The sequence below is a fragment of the Bos indicus x Bos taurus genome, chromosome 1 (assembly GCF_003369695.1).
Source record: "Bos indicus x Bos taurus breed Angus x Brahman F1 hybrid chromosome 1, Bos_hybrid_MaternalHap_v2.0, whole genome shotgun sequence".
NCBI lineage: Eukaryota > Metazoa > Chordata > Mammalia > Artiodactyla > Bovidae > Bos > Bos indicus x Bos taurus.
Window position 1 is genome coordinate 146,408,701 of NC_040076.1, and position 19,468 is coordinate 146,428,168.

At 47.9% G+C, this 19,468-nt stretch overlaps 1 protein-coding gene across 2 annotated transcripts in view; it reads right to left on the reverse strand.

Annotated features, from left to right (window-relative positions):
- Nucleotides 1–19,468, reverse strand: part of RUNX1 (runt related transcription factor 1) — a 274,012-nt gene that overhangs the window by 70,234 nt on the left and 184,310 nt on the right. For both annotated transcript variants that reach the window (XM_027548576.1, XM_027548573.1), the window contains exon 6: nucleotides 1,483–1,587. In XM_027548576.1, coding sequence (XP_027404377.1) covers nucleotides 1,483–1,587 — 105 coding nt within the window. The remainder of the gene's footprint in view (nucleotides 1–1,482; nucleotides 1,588–19,468) is intronic.

The window sequence follows — 19,468 nt, forward strand, 5'->3', positions numbered from 1 at the left end:
CTGAGTCTGGGTGTGGCCAGAACATCTCCAGGTACTTAAAGAGAACAATCTGCAGGGCGGGGGAAATAAGGTCAGAAAGAGAACAGGCGAAGGGCACCAAAGAGATGGTGAACGGACAGCTTGTCCTGACGGGTGGTCCCTGGTGGTGTGGTTGACCGACACAGCGCCCGGGGTGATCAACGTACCGTGAGGCTGTGGCCGGGACTCCAGGGAAGACTGCCACGAGTTGTAATGCTCACAGGATGACCTATAGACAGCCGTGCCCGGGGGCACCAACACCACCACAGGGCAGGTCCTCTTGGACTGGGGGGCAGGGGGTGGAGGGGCACCCTGAGACACAGACAGCGAGGCACAACTGGGGATCGCCGGCATTTCCTGATTTCATTCTCCGTGCCAGGCACACAGCACTGTCTCCTTCAAGTTACAGAGAAGCTCTCATTAACATCCCCATTTTACAGATGAAGAAACTGAGGTTCAGAGAGGCTCCATAACTTCCTGAAAGCTTAAGCACCTCAGCCCCGCACTCCACTTGTTTAGCCCAGCACTCAAAATTCTTAACCACTTCGCTTTACAACCTGACACACCTGCATCTCAACTTCCTGGCCTAGCAGGAAGCCCAGTTTTTCACCCCTTACCCCCACCCTGAGAATAGAGGATATTAATTTTCCACTGGGGGCCTGACATGGTTAGAAGGCATGCAGATGCCGGGCTGGGGCTCCAGGCAGCTCCAGCGATCTGCAAGTGTAACCCAGCCTCCATCCAAGGGAAGGGTGTGGTTCTGGAAAAGAGTGCTACTCTTGTGTTTACTCAAAGATAGTCATTAAGTCACCGTGAAGACATTTTTCTGCAGACTAAACAACCCCACTCCTTTTTTAAAAAAACTTTTCTCGCAGGAGCTATTTTTCTGGTACCATCTTTCTATATTTGCTGGTTTTCCCCCAGGCATTCCTCCCGCCTCCCATTCTCTATTTTAAACAATCCTGTCATAAGATTTCAATCTGTGGCACAGAAAGAAAAGGGTCATTTGGATAGATTTCATCTCCAGCCTCCAAATGAGTAAAAGACCGGCATGGATGGTAATCAGCCCCCTGTGGTCCACTCTGACCCTCTGGCCTTTTTGGGGCCACCTCTGTGCCTGGCCAGTCTTCCATGGACCTTTACCATGTATTTGGTCCTTAGGCCCGTGCTGTCCCCAAATGATTCTAACATGCACTTGAGTCAGTCTGATTTCCTTCTGCCCTCTAAAAGGATGCTTCGAAAAAAAGAGCCTGGAGCCCAGAGACAGCCTTTGACAAGTGAGAATGTCAAAAGTAAAATTCTCTCTCTCTACAGGGGCCTGACATTCCCCTCTGGCAGAGGTTTCAGCCACATCTGGATGATGCTGATTGAACACAAGGCTTCGAAGACATGGTCCCTGATGCCTGAGTGTACCAACTGGGGCGGGGTTGGGGGGGGTGCCAGCCCCAAAGGGGGCCCACTTACTTCGAGGTTCTCGGGGTCCATCCACTGTGATTTTGATGGCTCTGTGGTAGGTGGCGACTTGCGGTGGGTTTGTGAAGACGGTGATGGTCAGAGTGAAGCTTTTCCCTGTTGGAACACAAAAGAGAGCAAAGAAGGATGAGGCGATGGCCTGATTATATTTGCTGGGTAATTCAAAATTAATGTATGCTTTCCAGCCCTCGTCCTGGAAAGGGGGCAGGGCTTGAGCGCACGTTGTCGGTTTTTCCAATACTCCTTTTAGTTTGGCTTTGCTGACATTCTGGAAAGTACAACTATGCTGTCTAGATGTGGCATGTCTGGTAGTCACATGGCTTTCGTTTGGTCATTAATAACACAGGATCAAGAGAGATTCAGATGTGTTTACTTTTAGGTCGAGAGCCCAGGAACATATGGGCAGATTGGCAGCTAGAAACCCCCATGTCGTCCCTTTCAATAAGCTCAGAGCAAAAGGAGTAAGAGAACCCATTTTTGTCTTTCCCCTCTAATGTTCTTTGTACCTCCAAGGATTAGGAGAGAGAGAATTTCTGAGGATAGGCTTAATTGGAATGATTCTCTCTGTATTTTGAAAATACTAATTGTTGGTGATTTAAAATATTATTTTGATTATGCCATAGGCACACACGGGGTTGGCCAGACAGAAGGATATGTAATTGACAGACTGAGATTCAGTGACAATTCGGAGCATAAATATGCATGTGGATTTCCATCTAAGTGTCTTATACATACTCACAAAATGTGAGTATGTACTCATTGCATACATGTCATGCAGTGTTTTTAATAATTAAAAAATTGTTTAAAACATAATTTATAATAAAACTATTAATATATAAATACATTAGTTATTTAAAAGCATTTCTTCTTGGCAAAGTGGTTCAGAGAATGTCCTCTGGGTTTGAATTCCGGCTAAATGACCTTAAACAAGTCACTAGTCTTCCCTGTGCCTGTGTCCTCACCTTGAAGATGGGTACATGTAACTTCTCCTACCTTATAGAATTGTGCCTGTGTGCGTGCTAAATCATTTCAGTCGTGTCTGACTCTGTATGACCCTATGGACTATAGCCTTCCAGGCTCGTCTGTTCGTGGGATTTTCCAGGCAAGAATACTGGAGTGGGTTACCGTGCCCTCCTCCAAGGGATCTTCCAGACCCAGGGATCGAATCTGTGTCTCTTATAGCTCCTGCATTGGCAGGCGGATTCTATTTGGGAAGCCCATAGAATTGTGGAGGAGGTTAAATGAGTTAATACGAGTAAAATCATTAAAAGAGCATCCGGCATATGGTATTTAAAGGGGGGTGTGTGTTTGTGTCTGTGTGTGTAGAGAGAGAGAAAGAGAGAGGCAGAGCTCTCCCTGCAAGATAGAAGATTTAGGTTCCTGTACACATCTTTAACTTCTCCAGATCTCAGGTTCCTGGTTTGCAAAACGAAGGCGTTCATGGGATACATGCAGTGTCACTGTTCACTCTGGTTTTATCTTTGAGATAAATCCCATTGTCCATCTCCACAGGTAGGCATGTGCCTGCACCCAGGGTGTTTCCCCTGCTGCCTGAAACCCCAGCATTTCAGATTCCATTAAAACACTGTCTTTCCTTCCTAGGGCTGCTGGAACAAATTATCACAAACTAGGTGGCTTAAGCAGAGAAGGCAATGGCACCCCACTCCAGTACTCTTGCCTGGAAAATCCCATGGATGGAGGAGCCTGGTAGGCTGTAGTCCATGGGGTCACTAAGAGTCGGATAGGACTGAGTGACTTCACTTTCACTTTCATGCATTGGAGAAGGAAATGGCAGCCCATTCCAGTGTTCTTGCCTGGAGAATCCCAGGGACAGGGAGACTGCTGGGCTGCTGTCTATGGGGTTGCAGAGTTGGACACGACTGAAGTGACTTAGCAGCAGCAGCAGCAGCAGCAGGTGGCTTAAGGGCTTCTCTGGTAGCTCAGCTGGTTAAGAACTTGATTGCAATGCAGGAGACCCTGGTTTGGTTCCTAGGTTGGGACAATCCCTTGGAGGAGGGCATGAAAACCCACTCCAGTATTCTTGCCTGGAGAATCCCCATGAACAAAGGAGCCTGGCAGGTTACAGTCCATGGGGTCGTAAAGAGTCAGACACAACTGAGAGACTAAAGCACAGCACAGGTGGCTTAAGGGCTTCCCAGGGGGCACTAGTGGTAAAGAACCCGCCTGCCAATGCAGGAGATGCAAGAGACATGGGTCTGATCCTTGGGTCAGAAAGATCCCCTGGAGGAGGAAATGGCAACTCCAGTAATGCCACTGCAGTATTCTTGCCTAGAGAATCCCATGGACAGAGGAACCTGGCAGGCTACCATTCACAGAGTTGCAAAGACTTGGACATGACTGAAGCAACTTGGCATGCATGCATGCAGGTGGCTTAAAACAACTGAAACTTATAGTCTCCCAGTTCTGGAGGCCAGAAGTCCAAAACTGAGGTGCTGAGTGGGCCGTCCCCTACCAGGAAAGAATTCTTCTTGGTCTTGCCCCAGCTTCTGGTGTTACTAGCAATCCTTGGCTCTCCTTGGCTTGTGGCTGCACCACTCCAATCTCTGCCTCCTTCCTCACATGGCCTCTCTCCCTCCGTGTCCTCTGTCTTCAAATCTCCCTCTCCTTATAAGGACACCTGTCACTGGATTTAGGGCATACCCTACTCCAGTAGGACTTTCCCTTAACATGACTATATCCCCAAGCCCCTATTTCTAGATAAGGTCACATTCTGAGGTTACCCATGGACATGACTTTTTAGGGAACGCTAATCAACTCAGTGGGTTTCCCTGGTGGCTCAGTGGTAAAGAATCCACCTGTCAATGCAGGAGATGTAAGGTCAACCCCTGGGTCGGGAAGATCCCCTGGAGACGGAAATGGCAACCCACTCCAGTATTCTTGCCTGGGCAATCCCTGGACAGAGGAACCCGATGGGATACAGTCCATGGGGTGGCGAAGAGCCAGACATTACTGAGTGACTGAAAGACAGCAACATTCAACTCAGTACAAACACTAAATGTCAAAAGAGTTCCAGTTGCAGCACTACACGTGACCACTATTTTCTAGGTTTCACCTGTGGGTTTTACCCCTGGAAACAGTCTTACTCCTATGGTGGCCCTCCTATAACCATCCTGTTTTTTGTTTTCTAAAAATTTGTATTGAAGTATAGTTGCTTTACAATGTTGTGTCTTTCAGGTGCATAGCCAAGTGATTCACATACATACATATATAATCTTCTGCAGATATTTATAGATATATATAGTTAGTAAAGAATCTGCCTGCAAAGCAAGAGACCCCGGTTCAATTCCTGGGTTGGGACGGTCCGCTGGAGAAGGAATAGCTACCCACTCCAGTATTCTTGGGCTTCCTTAGTGGCTCAGCTGGTAAAGAATCTGCAGTGCAGGAGACCTGGGTTCGATCCCTGGGTTGGGAAGATCCCCTGGAGAAGGGAAAGGCTACTCACTCCAGTATTCTGGCCTGGAGAACTCCATGGACTGTATAGTCCATGGGGTCGCAAAGAGTCGGACACGGCTGAGCGACCAAGTTAACAACCATCCTATCCTTGATTTCCTAAATGACAACAAAGATCACTGTCTTCCTAATGTTGGCATTTTCAGGACTATGTAGAACTTACAAGTTTTCAAGCACTTTCCTATATACTGTTTTATCTGGTCCTTCCAGCACTCTCATGAAATAAACAAGACAGATTTCATTGCCTTTGGTTAACAGACAACAAAGCTAAGACTCAGAGAGTGAGTGCTTTGTCCAAAGTCACACAGCTTGGATACACAGGAAACCCAGATCTCCCAGCTTTGTGTTTCATATTATTCTCATGAAGTCCCCAAGCTCTACCTTCAAACTCAGTGGCACCAGAACCAGGAATCCAGACTTGTGGTCCCTTTGCTATGCTCTGCCACTGCCCTCAAAAGAGAACACAGTCCTGGGGATGATAATGGCTCCAAACCGTACTCAACAGCTAATTGAGAGCCTGGGTTATAGTTCAAAACTACTTTCTTCCTGAGCTGAATTTAGGCTCCTGGTGCTTAATGCCAGCCCCCTGGTTAACCACAGAGACTGCCCTACTGAATTGGGAAGGAAATTCAACCAAAGTGAATATTTGCGAAATCGCTGCTTGTAATTATAATTAAAATTCTACTATTTTATGCCCATCATTTTATGTGCAGTCAAGAAGTGTCTGTCCGGCAAAAGCTACTAGGTGGGGCGTTTTGGCCCCAGTAACCATGGCTCATGAAGGCGGAGGTATTCCGGCTCACAACGGAGCCCTTGTGTACAGCTTTGAACACCACGACATCTGCCCATGACCTCATAGACAGCGGCAGTAAGTGATGACATTTGGCTCACAGGTGTGTGTGACATTTTTCCACTCTAAGAAAGCTCTGCCTTCCACTTCCTTGTATTCTTCTGTGCAGACCTGGCACTGAACTTGACACCTGGGGACGGGGCTGCCAGTGGGCACGTCAGACCCTTGGAGCCCCGCCCTCTGCCCTGCCCACACCCCCACCACACCATGGCCACGCCCCACCACACCCTGACCACACCCCATCACACCTAGCCACGCCCCAGCTCATTCCTGCCGAGACACAGCCCTTCTTGGCCAGCACCTGCCACGATGGTAGATGCAGCCACGGCCTAATATGTTATTAGCCAAATTCCCTCATCAAAATGACCTATGGGCCTGGTATTTTAAGTGCGTAGGTGTGGAGAGTGAAAGCCTCTCAAAGTGTTTTTCTCAGCAAGCTGTGGGTAGACTAGTAGGAAGGCAGAGGAGAACAAAGAAAAGACATTTCAGCTCCATAACCACTGCCCGGAAATTGGCTTTTCGGGATCAAACACAGGGCTGGGAGACGGGGCTGCCATAGAGAGAACTGCTCCCATGTGTAGCCTGTGTGGGTTCTTTCATGGACAGGCTGGGTGGCTCCTTGCAGCCCATGGTGGGACCCGAGGTGCCCCAGCTGTGTTGCTGAAAGACTGCGGCCCCGGCCTCCTGAGGGGATGAACTGCAGGGTCACGGGGGTGGCCCTCTGTGGGTTTGCAGCGGAGGGAGCCAAGAAAAGGGGAGCACTCAGACCTGCCTTCTCCTGCCCACAAACCTCACCCAGACAGCACCCTGAGTTCTGGCCAGTGGTTGGGTCCAGGAGGAATTCTATTTAGAAGCACCCACAGTAGGACTGAATTAAGAAGGTGGAAGAAACCACGAAGGAGAGAAGGGCTGTCTTGACTTATGAAGCCTGGAAGCAGCACAAGATGAGAACTTGATTACACAACCCTGTGGTAGTGCCAAGGCACGGGGTGCTAGCAGTTAACAATGCGGGCTGCCTGGGCTCGAATGCCAGCTCTGCCACTCGCTAGCTGTGCGACCCTGGGCAAGTGACTTAACCTCTCTGAGGGGCTTCATCATCTGTATAACAGGGGCGATCATGATCCTTCCATCTCCCAGTGCTGTTATGCAAATTACATGAAATAAGGCATTAGCAAATATCAGTTTAATTATCATTAAAGATGTGACAAACACGATTCCACAAAGATCACAGCTGGAGGCAGTCCGTGAGGCGGGGCTGGTGGCAATTCGGCATCGAGGTCTGATGGTGGGCAGTGAGGGGAGCCTTAGTGTTTGGCAGGTGGTGCCAATGGAGCTCTTTCAGGTTCATCCTCTCTTTTCTAGAAAGTTCCAGCAGATCCACGTGGAGTGCACAGGACCAACAGGCAGGCAAGGATGGGGCCTAAAGACCCATCAGGAAAACTGCACATTCAACTGGAACTTCAAGTTCAAGGTCACTCCTGCCCTGCCAGCTGGCCACCTTCGTAAGGCACAATTGCAACTGGCTAAGCCACTTGACAACTAGCCAGCCAAACGTTCCCCCCATCCCCCACCCCTCACCCCCCGCCCCAGAGCATGTGTCATTCCCCTCGACGCCACTGTGTTCATCCAAATGCCAACACAGAATAACTAAGTGCTTTATTTAGTTGGGAAGAAGGTCACGGGGCGCGTCTTCCTGGACGTCGGCTGCCACGGACATGCTTTCCAAGGTGAGGCAGGGATAAGGCTCCAAGTCTCTGCTTTCTCCGGCTCCACGTTTACCAGCCACAGGGCTGGTGGACTCGGGCAGCCGGCTGTGGTCTCATAAAGCCACGGCTGGACACTGCAGTTCCGCCAGGGCCCCGAGGCACCACGCCACTTCCTCACCACATCTGGAAGTGGCGAAACCTCAGGATTGCTGCAAATGGGTGCCCTGCTCCCCCTCCAAGGGCGAGTGTGGGGAGAGGAGCAGAAGGTGAAAAGGTGACTCAAGATTATCTGGGGCCCGAGAGTGGAAGTAGGTCCTTAGAAGTTCATCAGGTCATGGCAATGAGCTCCTATGGCCACGGGCACGTCTCCCTCCGTCCGAACTCTTGTGATCATTTGGTTCATGGGCAACCAAGCCGCCCGCACTGGGCTCACTGTTTCGGTCACTCTCCTTGGTGAAGGTTTGGACCCTGTGAGTCATCTTCTCCTTTTTGGGGCCAGTTTCGGTTGGGATGTGAAACTTGCCCTTTGTCACGCAAGGGCAGGCTGTGTGCACCAAGGACCGTCTGCTGAAAGGGGTCACATAGCTAAGGAAACGCAAGCATGACATTTTCCACTCATCTGTGCATCTTTGCCGGGAGACTGGTTGAGTTCACACACTTTAAGCAACCAAGAGAGTGAGAAAGGAAAAGTCAAAAAACAAAAACGCAACTTTGGAAAACGAAGAAAGCCAGAGAAGGCTCAAGTTTTGCTCTTTGCAAATTCTGGAAATGCCACAAGATTTTGAGATGTGGCATGAAAATTTCTCCTCTTCCTACGTGGTTTGTGCTTGGTCTAATTTTGATCACCCAGTAACTAAGTATTAAAATGAACAAATCCTCAGAGATTCTGGGAGAAATCTGAATCGGGGATGTTTTTCACAAAGTATCTTAATTTATGTTTTTTACTTTTCCACTGGAACAAGCTAATGGCCAAAATGCATGCTTTTGCTCCTCAACCATTTCCTTGCCCAAACACATACCACTATTTTCGACACTGGGGCTGTATAATTATTTATTTGGGGATTTCTGAATAGAAGACAGATTCTTCAAGTGGCACAGAATTTCCTGGTTTCTCTGAATTGAACTGAGGTGGTGATGTCAGTGTGTGTCCACTTGGAGGCAAAGTGCCCGTGTTTAAGATGTCCTTTTCCCATCGCACCTGCAGCCATGCAGGAAGAATGCAAGGGGGCGTCTCCAGCTATTGGCACAAGGACAACCCCCTCAAAGTTGCCTGAAAGTCCAAGTGTTTAAAATACAGAACTAAGTTTTCCAGAAAAAATCAGCATGCATTGGATATGATGGAGCATTTGAAAAACAGCAGTTTGCTTGGAGAAAAGCCAAAACATGCCAAGTGTTTTCTCTGGAGCTGTTCTAGAAAAATGAGTTGTTTGAGGACAAGGACGGTCTTTTATTAATCTTTGCATCTTCTGTTCTGAAGCAATAGAAAAATGTTTGATAAATGGATCAGTGAATTAGTCTGTAAAGTTGCAGCTTGACAGCTGGTTCTTTATGATGTCTGACTTCACTTGGAAGGTTTGACTCTCCTTTTCAGTGGCCTGGGTGTGAGCTCTGCTTTAGTAAGAGGGATGGTTGGACAAGTCCTTCTCTTCATGAGAAGCATTAACCAAAGCCCAAAGAACCATGATGCTCTCACATGATTTTTGCATTTCTTCCAGAGGAGGCTGGCGGGCTATAGTTCATGGGATCTCCAAGAGTCGGACAAGACTGAGTGACTAAGCACAACATACCCATAGATATCACAGTCCCTTTCTGATGTTCCTTTTTCCTTTTGGTGTCCCAGTGCCTGCATGTCTCGGATGAGCAACCAAGGTTAATCCTTGCAGCCCAAACACCTCCAGGGCCTTGGAGTCACAGCTTCTTTAGGCCAAGGCCACGCCTTCTGCTCCGTATTTCCACCCTGGGGAGCCCTCTGGTTGGCGCACTCCAATTCCCTACTCTCTACCCATCAGGCCAAATGCCACACGGGACAGGTGACCATGGTGACCTCCTGTGGCTGGCCTATTCCTGGCCCTGACCGATGGTTCCCACAGCCCAGTGCCTGAAACACAGAGCCTAAGGCCACCTGGCGCTGCAACAGAGAAGCCCAGGGGTGGACATTCTGCAGGGAAACCGGCATCAGGGTCCTCAGGGCCTGCTCGCCAGCCTGTTGGCACCCACAGCTCTGCTCCAGGAGGCTAGGAGGGCAGGTGGGGGGGCAGTAGCTGAGCAGGAAGAAGAGGGAAGCTCCAGGCAAGACTGCAGGGCCTGGTGGGCGGGGCCTACAGGGAGCTGATTTCTAGAAACGGTGACATTTACCTCCATATCCTCGGGTTCAGCCCCTGCAAATTCAACCCCAAAACAACCTTGGATCCCACCTCTGAGCTCCCAGCTACGCTCCCAAAACCCTGTCTGCTCTTCAGCCTGCAGCCCTAGCCTCTTCCCACCATTTGTATATGGTGATGTCAATTCCCTGATTAAAACCTCCGTTTCACTGGTATCAGACCAGATTCCCAGCATGGGATGCCAAGGCCCTCTCTGCTGGCTGGATGCTCCTCTCCCACTGAGTTTTCTCTGCTTGGACATCCTTCCTGACGTTCACCTGGACAACCACCTCGTCATGCTGAGACGTCACTACTGAGATGACAAGTGGTCCAGAAAGCCCCTGAGCTTGTGGTGGGTGAGGCACCTGGTGGTGCATTTTGCCTCGGTCACTACTGTCCTTCCAGCCTGGCACTGGTCCCTCAGAACAGCAACATCTGTTAACTGGGGGCCCCCCTCACTGACCCTGCAGGCTGTGGCTTCTCTCTGGCTGACTTTTGTGTCCCCGGGGCTAGCACAATGCCTGGCACATGGCAGATGCACACTGTTCATCTGATGAATCAATGAATGAAATACCCTCATGAAATTACCTCTGTGGGTGGAGGACAGTTCTAATAAAGTAGCCACAGGCACTATACTTCTTTGATCAAAGACGGTCCAAAGCCTGTGAGCAATTCACCAGTGAAAACAGAGAACATCAGGTCGATCACAGGGTATGACTATACCTGAGATGACTATATTATTATTATTATTCCTGTGTTTATGTACAGAAATATACAGCAAATGCCTGGGATGATTATATTATTATTATTCCTGTGTTATTTATGAATATTAACGAAATTCCTGCTGTGTCTGACAGGCATTCTCATTTTACAAGCTTCCTTGGAAGATAAAGGAACATAAATTCCATGCCAATAAGGAGTGGAAAGTGGAAATGGTATCGTTCTTGCCTTGCTGATTCAGCGAGACACAGCCTAACACCTGCCTGATCTCTACCCCCCTCCTTTAGAGAGTCTCCTGCAGAAAGAAAGATGACATGGAGGTGAGTCGTACCTCTTTCTTCCTAAGTCTTGTTACACAGACATCATCTTTGAATCACTCTAAAAACCTTTTGCGGTATGTATGAAGGGCGCTGGTATACCTATTGTACAGATGAGGAGAGTGAGGCCACACATCTAAGTGTGCAAGCAGCAAGCAGGCCACCTGCTCATACTTTGTCACACTACCTTCCAAAGAGCTGCAGAATCGGCACAAACAGATGCATGTGTAGTTATCAGGAAACGGAGGACTATCAATTGGGACATGATGGCTGTGGGGGCCTCTTGAGTCCATGGATTTTGGCAGAATGCAAGACACCTCTTCAAGCCAACAGCCAGGTGTATCGATTCTCTGCTAAGATGTGGCCAAAAAAGAAAAACACGCGTGGATGTTGGCTTGTGTGTTTCTCAACAGGCTGAGATACAACCTTAAGATGGCCTGCAGGGGAACAGCCAGAAGGTCCTCAAGTGTGTGGTCCAGGGTGCCACCGTGGAGCAACTATAAACCCCCCTCCACTTGGGTGGAGTCAGCAATTACAGAGCAGGAAGAATGCGATGCCGCTGGGTGCCAGCCTGGGGAGCCGGCAACAGGACAAAGGGATTATTCTGCCTCACTGTGAAAATGGCAGTGTTTATTGTTAAAATACGATCGGGAACTAAAGGGGCATGTATGAATCATAAATATTTGCATGCCGTTAATGTCTGGACAAAGGAGTTGCAAGGGCTAAGTTGGGAGGACTTCTTTTCCCATGAAAAACAGTGCCTCGGATTACAGTACATATTTAATTTCGTCCCTTCCATTGCTGATCTGAAATTGCTGTGCCTGTCACACATAACTGTTTCGTGACCCGAGAGCTAGCTCTACGAGGGCCAAAGAATCAGGATAAGGGCCTGATGTCTCAGAAAAGTCACTCATTTAAACAAATAAAAAAAGCAGGTCCCGGTTGTATTGTTTGTTAGGAGCTCACAGAGCTGCCATCAGCGACTCTGCAGAATTAGGGTCATAGCAATTGACCTTGCCATGACAAGTAATAACCCCTAAAGACTGTCTTATCTCAGGCAATCTTCACTGCACTCCATCCGCTTTGGACAAAGTTTGAATCTGTCTCAGATAGGTCAAGGAACTTGCCCACGGACACACAGCTCTGATCCAGTGCTCCCTGCCTCCACCTCTCCCCCAGGGAGGGACATTTGGCAAATTCTGCTGACATTTCTTGTTGTGAGCACCCAGGACCGGGAGGGAGAATGCTCCTCTACTGGGTAGAGGCCAGAGATGCCACTAACCATCCCTAAATGCAGAGCATGGCCCCCACCACAAAGAATAATCAACCCGAAACGTTGCTGGTGCCCAGGATGAGACGCTGTCCTCCCAGCGGCGAATGTAGGACCGTCCACGCAGTAACTGCTGGGCTCTACTGCCGGGGTGGTCACTCGTTTGGGTGTTTAATGAGTCCCCACTCTGTATCGGGCACCAGTCCACTGGTACCTCACAGGGCTTCTCTAGTTCAGGGTGGAATCTCCTGTGTTTTGTACATTCCTGGAAGGCAGTCTCCTGGGGACTCTGGGGCCCACGTTCATCCTTTCCCGGGTGCTGGGGTCTCAGCATCACCATGCCCCCGTGTGTGCCTGCCTGCCATAGCTGGTCCTTCACACCTGCAGCCGCCCAGGAACTCCCACGTGGAGAGTTAACCCTTACCAGTCTCAGAGGATGTGACACAAAACTGACCTCCACGCCAGATGTGGGAGCTGATGACTTTACTGAGGGAAACGCACAGGAAGCGGATGGGGCAGGCAAGGTCAGAGTGAGGGTCCCCAGGCAGAGTACATGCAACCAACCCACCAGGTCCACGGTCACAGCAAAGCATATTCAAGAAATTCCACCTGTATGGATGAACCTACAGCCTGCTACATGGAGTGAAGTCAAGTCAGAAAAACAGTATACATGAACGCATACATACGGAATTGAGAAAAACGGTCCTTGATGATCCTATTTGCAGGGCGGGAATAGAGATGCAGACATAAAGAACGCCCTTGTGGACACAGTGGGGGAAGGAGAGGGTGGGATGGACTGAAATGGTAGCACTGAAACATATGCATCACCAGGCATGAAACAGATAGCTAGCAGGAGGCTGCTGAATAACACAGGGAGCTCAACCCCGTGCTCCGGGAAAACCTAGAGGGGCAGTGTAAGCGGGCGGGAGGGAGGCTCAAGACAGAGAGGACATATGTATACTGATGGCCTATTCTCACGGTTGCATAGCAGAAACCAATACAACATTGTAAAGCAATTATCCTCCAGTTAAAAATAAATTTAAAAAAAGAGAAAATTCCTCCCGTAGAAGACACCAACATGATTTCAATGAGGATGCCAGAGGACTCTTTTTTTTTTTCCAGACCTTTTTTTAAGCCATCTTTCGCTGAATCTTCTTTTAGCAAACAAGTGATGGCAGAACCAACATGGAGGTGGCAGGAGAAAGCTCCGGAAGAACCCAGCTTTCTGTCTGCCTGTGGTCCCTGTGAAGATAGCCTTTTGGCAGCTAACCAGGGCTTCCCAGGGATGGATGGCAAGTCAGCCTTTATCCGTCCCTGTGTCTCCGCAAGGTGTGCAAACCGACTCCTTTTCCGTCTCTGTAAGGTATCAGTCAGCGACGCACACCAGGACCTTGCTTTCAGCGCCTTGTAGTTCACGTGGACGCTATGCACTCACATCAATTCACGTTTCTGGATGAGTGGCTCTCTGCCCCTGACTGGTGCCTGATGGATAGGCACAGGCACTGAGAAGCCAGCTGTGCACTTTCACGGCTTTTGACGGTCCCCACGGACCTGCACCTGCATGACATTCCTAAGGGAGAGACTGAAAGGAGGGGGGCAGTCCTCCAGGAAGAGATTTTCCTGCCTCCCTCCTCCACCTGCAATGGAGAGACCCCCCTCCACCTGCAGTCTCTTTTTCTGGAAGCCACACACCCCCCCCAACCCAGGAGATGGGGAGATGGTGCAGTTCTGTGTATACAGAACTCTAGTATATTTTGATATTTAGAAAAAGACTTTCATATTTAGTGATGTTCTCTACTTTTTAAAAATCTGTGTGAACTTTTTGATTAATTCATAAATTTTGTAAAGAGGCAGAAAGTGCTAGGAAAAAAAGAGGACACATTACCACTGATCATGATCAGTGTGAGAGGCCAGCGCAGGGTTTCTCAGTCTTGACGGCGTGACTAATGCTCTGCACGGTAGGGCTGACCTACGCACTGAGGAATGGCCTCTGCTCTCCCACCCCGGGGTGGGATACAACCAAAAATGTTTGAAGATATTGCCAAATGTGGGGACCCACTGTGGGAGACCACCATGAAAATTGATAAGCAGATACACAGATAAGATCTACCAGCTCTAACCAGCCCTGAGGTTTCAAACGAGATGGGGAAAGCAGAAAAATGTCTGGACCGACCCCAGGTCGTAGGTACTGGAAACACACCCATTTAAAGAGGTGAAAGCTGTGTTAGGATATGAGTTTAAACTGTTTCTCATTCATTATAGACAGATAGACAGACAATGACTATACTCTGTACAGTGATTTCAAATGGAATCAAGGAAAAACATCTCTAAAAACCCCAAATCAATGCCTGGAGCAACCTGGAGCACTTCCACCTCCAAACAGGCCTATCCCACCTTGCCTCCTCTGCTGAGATCTGATAAGCACACAGATCACCAACTGTGCTCAAACGCCCATATTCCTGTGCACTGCCTTTGTTTGCACCAAGGAAGTCTCCTTTGTTTGCACAAGGTGACTCAGTTAAGGCCACACACCACCAGCAGGAGGGTGCTGGCCAGACCTCCCATTCACCAGATCCAGGAGAGTCCTTGGATGGGAGGCTGGGGGTGGGGCTGGGGGTGGAGGAGGCACAGTTCTGCAGACTAGGCTGCACCTACATTCTTTTTAACTGTGGTGTTGGAGAAGACTCTTGAGAGTCCCTTGGACTGCAGGAGATCAAACCAGTCCATCCTAAAGGAAATCAGTCCTGAATATTCATTGGAAGGACTGATGCTGAAGCTCCTATACTTTGGCCACCGGATGCGAAGAACTGACTCATTGGAAAGACCCTGATGCTGGGAAAGATTGAAGACAGGAGGAGAAGGAGACCACAGAGGATGAGATGGTTGGATGGCATCACCGACTTGATGGACACGAGCAAGCTCTGGGAGATGGTGATGGGTAGGGAAGCCTGATGTGTTGCAGTCCAAGGGGTCGCCAAAAGTTGGACACCACTGAGCGACTGAACTGAACTGACGGCCTTAATGATGCTCTGAAATCTCAAGGTAAAAGTAGGGATTCACTCAAGGTGAGAAATAGACAGGAAATGTACTTCCATCTTCAAGAAAAACAGTGTAAGTGGTTCCTACATGAAAGCTTACTCACCAAGGAAACCAGAGGAAACGCATTCTGTGTCCACTGACAGGATGGCCACAGGGTCTCCTGAAGGAGGTTGCTGGGATCACCTTACGATTTTTAGGTCTTCAACAACCTGAAACCCTTGGTGATGGAAGAAGTTCAGTGACAAAATAGAGTTTCTAAATGGGATACACTGCCTGATATAGCCTAATAGAGACGAGAATGTGCTAGAATCTCAAATCAGTGCCAACAGGAATGCCATGGAAAGCTTTGTTCTCAACGTGGACAAAATAATACATCTCTGTTGAATCCGGTACTTGCATCAGGACCAATGACAGAGGGTAAGTGTTGCTGGAAGTCCACTAATGCATGTTCATAAACATAAAAATCTTAAAGAGCAGCAATTCATCCCCCACGCCCTGAGACGGAATTGATACAACCAGAAACCTTTGAAAGTATTCATTCATAGGCAGCTCATTAAAGCACACTGCTCACTTATTAATTTCTGTTAATTGCTTTTTGGGGGCTTCAGATGAGATGTTATTAGTGTGGATTTAGTCCTCAAAGATAATTTGGTCCAGGAAGTCTTTTCAGTGGAAGTACACACACACACATACAACACACACACACACACCCTCCTTGTGACTCAAAGTCCAATAGATCCTTCAAAACTACATAACCCTTCCATACTAACAGTACATGGTTATTCATAAACAACCCCTTTCTGATTTGACAATGTTTTATAACCACCAACAGAAAGAAAACAGTCATCAGGCAGTATACCATCTCTCTTTTCAGCAAGTCATTTTTCTTTAAAAATAATAAAGAAAAGGAAACAGAATATGTTCTTCCATGACCAGTCTTCTCCACCCTCTCTTGCCCCTCTCCAACCAGCACAAAAGAAAATACAAAACTGATTTATTAGAACCAGTGCAGCACTGGAGCCATTGGCTGGATCACTGTTTATGTCTATAATGCTTGCTGCTGAAACAGGAAGCTCTAAAAATCACTCAACCATTATTTCTTTCGGAAGCACTTTCTGACTGATAGTCTTCTGTCCCCACCAAAAAGAGTGGGCTGACAAGGAAGGGGTTTGCAGGGGTGGGATGGGAGGTGTGGGGGATGGGAGTGGTGGACAGAGTCCAGCTTCTGCCCATCAACTCTTAAATATTGTTCATACAAATAACCTCAACTTAAAAAAGCTGTCTAACACTATCAACAATACCTGGCACTTCATAAAATCAGCAAGAAAACCATGAAGAGATCAGTCGCAAAGCTACGTGTTCCAGGCACAAGCATTTTTCAAGAAAGCTCTCCTCCTTGGTCTTTGCCACGACACCAAGCAGGACAGGAACTGCTGGGTGGTAGGCAGCAACTTGCTTTGAAGAAATGTTACTCTTTCTTGGGCAAATGTGAAACGGAATGAGAAAACTGATCTCTAGAGACAAACTCTGCATCAGATCATGGACACCAGCTTTCCACCTGCCATCAAAAGGTGTTATTTGCTTGGGCTGCCTGAGGCTGCACGTATCAGAGGCTGAGTCTTTTCCTATCCGTGTTTGCCCACCTGGAAGTGTGAAAACAGATCTCAGTGTATATATTATCATTTTAAAAGGTAGATCTGTAGCAATCCAAAAAAACCCAGGGGACGGGGGTGGTAATGGGAGAGGTGATTTTAATACAACCTATGTCTTTTCCTTGTATTCTCTCCAGGAGGTCTGACTGCCAACTGATTATCTTGAATGTTATCCACGAAACAACGCTGGGATTGTCAGATCAATTTTCCTCCCCCTATTATATGAGTCTGTGATAAAACAGAGAAGGACTGGGATCTGATGATGATATTGTGAGTCATCCAGACCATTTCTTAGTAATAACCACTCCATAAGGACACGTCTCGCTTTGTTTAGAATACCGGTACACTCTAGCCTTTCCTGCATGTACCTTTGCTTCAACCAGTCTTTCACTCATCTGAAAGGCAGCCTCCCCATCCTGTTCTGCGAATATAGTCAAATACCTTAAGAATGAAAATCCTTCAGTAACGAACATTACACAAATGTACAACCGCCCTGATTGTGGCAGGGTAAATATTATGTCTGGGAAGTCGTCCACAGCAAGAACATGAGGAAGGAATTTCATTTTATAAAAGGGTTGAGAAGGGTACTATTTGGAAAGTGGGCAAGATTAAAATTGCCATGGAGGTCAACATAAACAGAAATTTCCACCAAGAAATTAAACCCGGTCCTAATGGACGGTGGGGGAACCCTGTGGCCTTGCTGGGCTGGTTGGGAATTCGAATTGCAGGTCTGTAGCCAGGTGGCCAGGCACTCACTAGAGAGGAGGTTGCCCCTTCAATGACAAAATAAGCCCTTCTCCTTTGCAAGGGACCATCTGTGTGTATACCTGCAGGCGTCTTAAAGGTCTGGACCAGTAGTTTGAATGGGATCTCCTTTCCTAATTATGCAAACCAGGCCCTGGATACAATAAAAGCAGGTGTAACCAAAACAGCACAGGGAGCAAGAATGTCTAACTCATGTGTTCATTTATTTCCTCATTTTCTGGTTATCTATAGCGTGCAGCACCATGCTAGGCTGGCCCTCCACGGTCAAGGAAAAGTTCCAGATTCATATATTCTTGCCTTGGGGGAGAGCAGGTCCATGCGATCCCCAGAAGTTCCATAAAGGAGCTTCAGCAGCCCTGAAACTGCAACTGTACAAGAAACTGGGTGTGTGAGTGCATACATGCATTCCCCCACCACTGGGGAGAAGACTTTCAAGGATTTTCAAAATGATTCCTGGATGTTCCGAAAATTAAAAATCTCAATCTTAGAAAAATCAGAAGGAAATCTGCAGTGGATTCTCTTCCCCCATTTACGATATGATAGATAATACGTCTGGTAGATTTCCTCTTTGGTTCTAAAATGAATTAACTAAGGCCGTATTCCCTGACTGATCTATTCCTTTCCAACTGATTAAGTACTCCAACAGGGGAGAAAGCACTCACGGATTTCATCGCTAAAATGTCTCCAACGTCTCTCGACTGCAGCCGTGATACAATTTCTTATAACTGAAAATATCCATAGCACCTGCTTCAATGACGGATGGAAGCTATGTGAGCTGCCACTAATGAACGTCACCAAAGAAGAGCTCCCCCTGATCCTGAACTTGGATTTTTCTGGAGGTAAGGGATAGTCCCCAGGGCGCGTGTTTAGGTGTGAACAGTTCTGAACAACAACCCCCTCTCCTGGGATCTACTATCTCGCTCTCCATTGTAAAGGAATGGTGGATCTACATGGTGATACTGAATCAAAGGGAGAAAATTCCCAGGGTGAGATAGCCCTGAAGGAGAGATTTAAGTTGTCAGGGACAGAAAAGAAAGGAAGGAGGAAGGCCCAGACGGCTACAGCCTTCACCAGTATTTTTTAGGGGCCAGGGTTGTCAGTGAGGCCTTCAAAGCCGGATGGGCAGGTTTTCCCAGTTGCAGGCTGAACCCGAGGTTAGGAACCGCGATCCTGGACCCGAGCCAGCACCCAGGCAGATTGGTTTTGTGGAAAAGAGAAAAACCCTTCCATGTTCCACCCCTGACAATTTCTAGGAGCTTTTACAATCCCTAGGGACTGAAGGCTGAGAAAAGAAAAGGGAGTTTCTTTTTCTACCCTTTATTTAGAAGGGAGTACCAGGCCGCTTTGAGAAAACTCATCAGACCACTGGCTTTACACAGAATGGGAAACTGGCGTTGAAATGTTCGGATGAGCCAGCGGCCAGGACCTTCCCGGCCCCAGCGTGGTGTGGTGATGCCAGTGTTGTATTTTCAGACACATTTTCAAAACCAGAAAACAAAATAGGGGATAGTCTTAAGATCACTTAATAAAACATTATGAAACTTTTAAAAGGATGAGATTCCGCAAGGGAGATTAAGGCTAATTGTTAAAATGAGGGAAAGTCATCCGCTCCCTTCATAATGAGAAGCAAATTGCAAAAAACGAAAAAGAAAAAACCTGGCAGGCGCTGATGTTGACACTCAAGACTTGAAAGAGTAAAATAAAGTTGTATTTTACGATTATGGAGAGAAATTACCAGTCAGAGTCAAACTGGGCCTTTCGACAGCTCATTTTGTCTTGTAGTACTTAACCAAAAAAAAAAAATCACTCAAGACTGACAACATACAG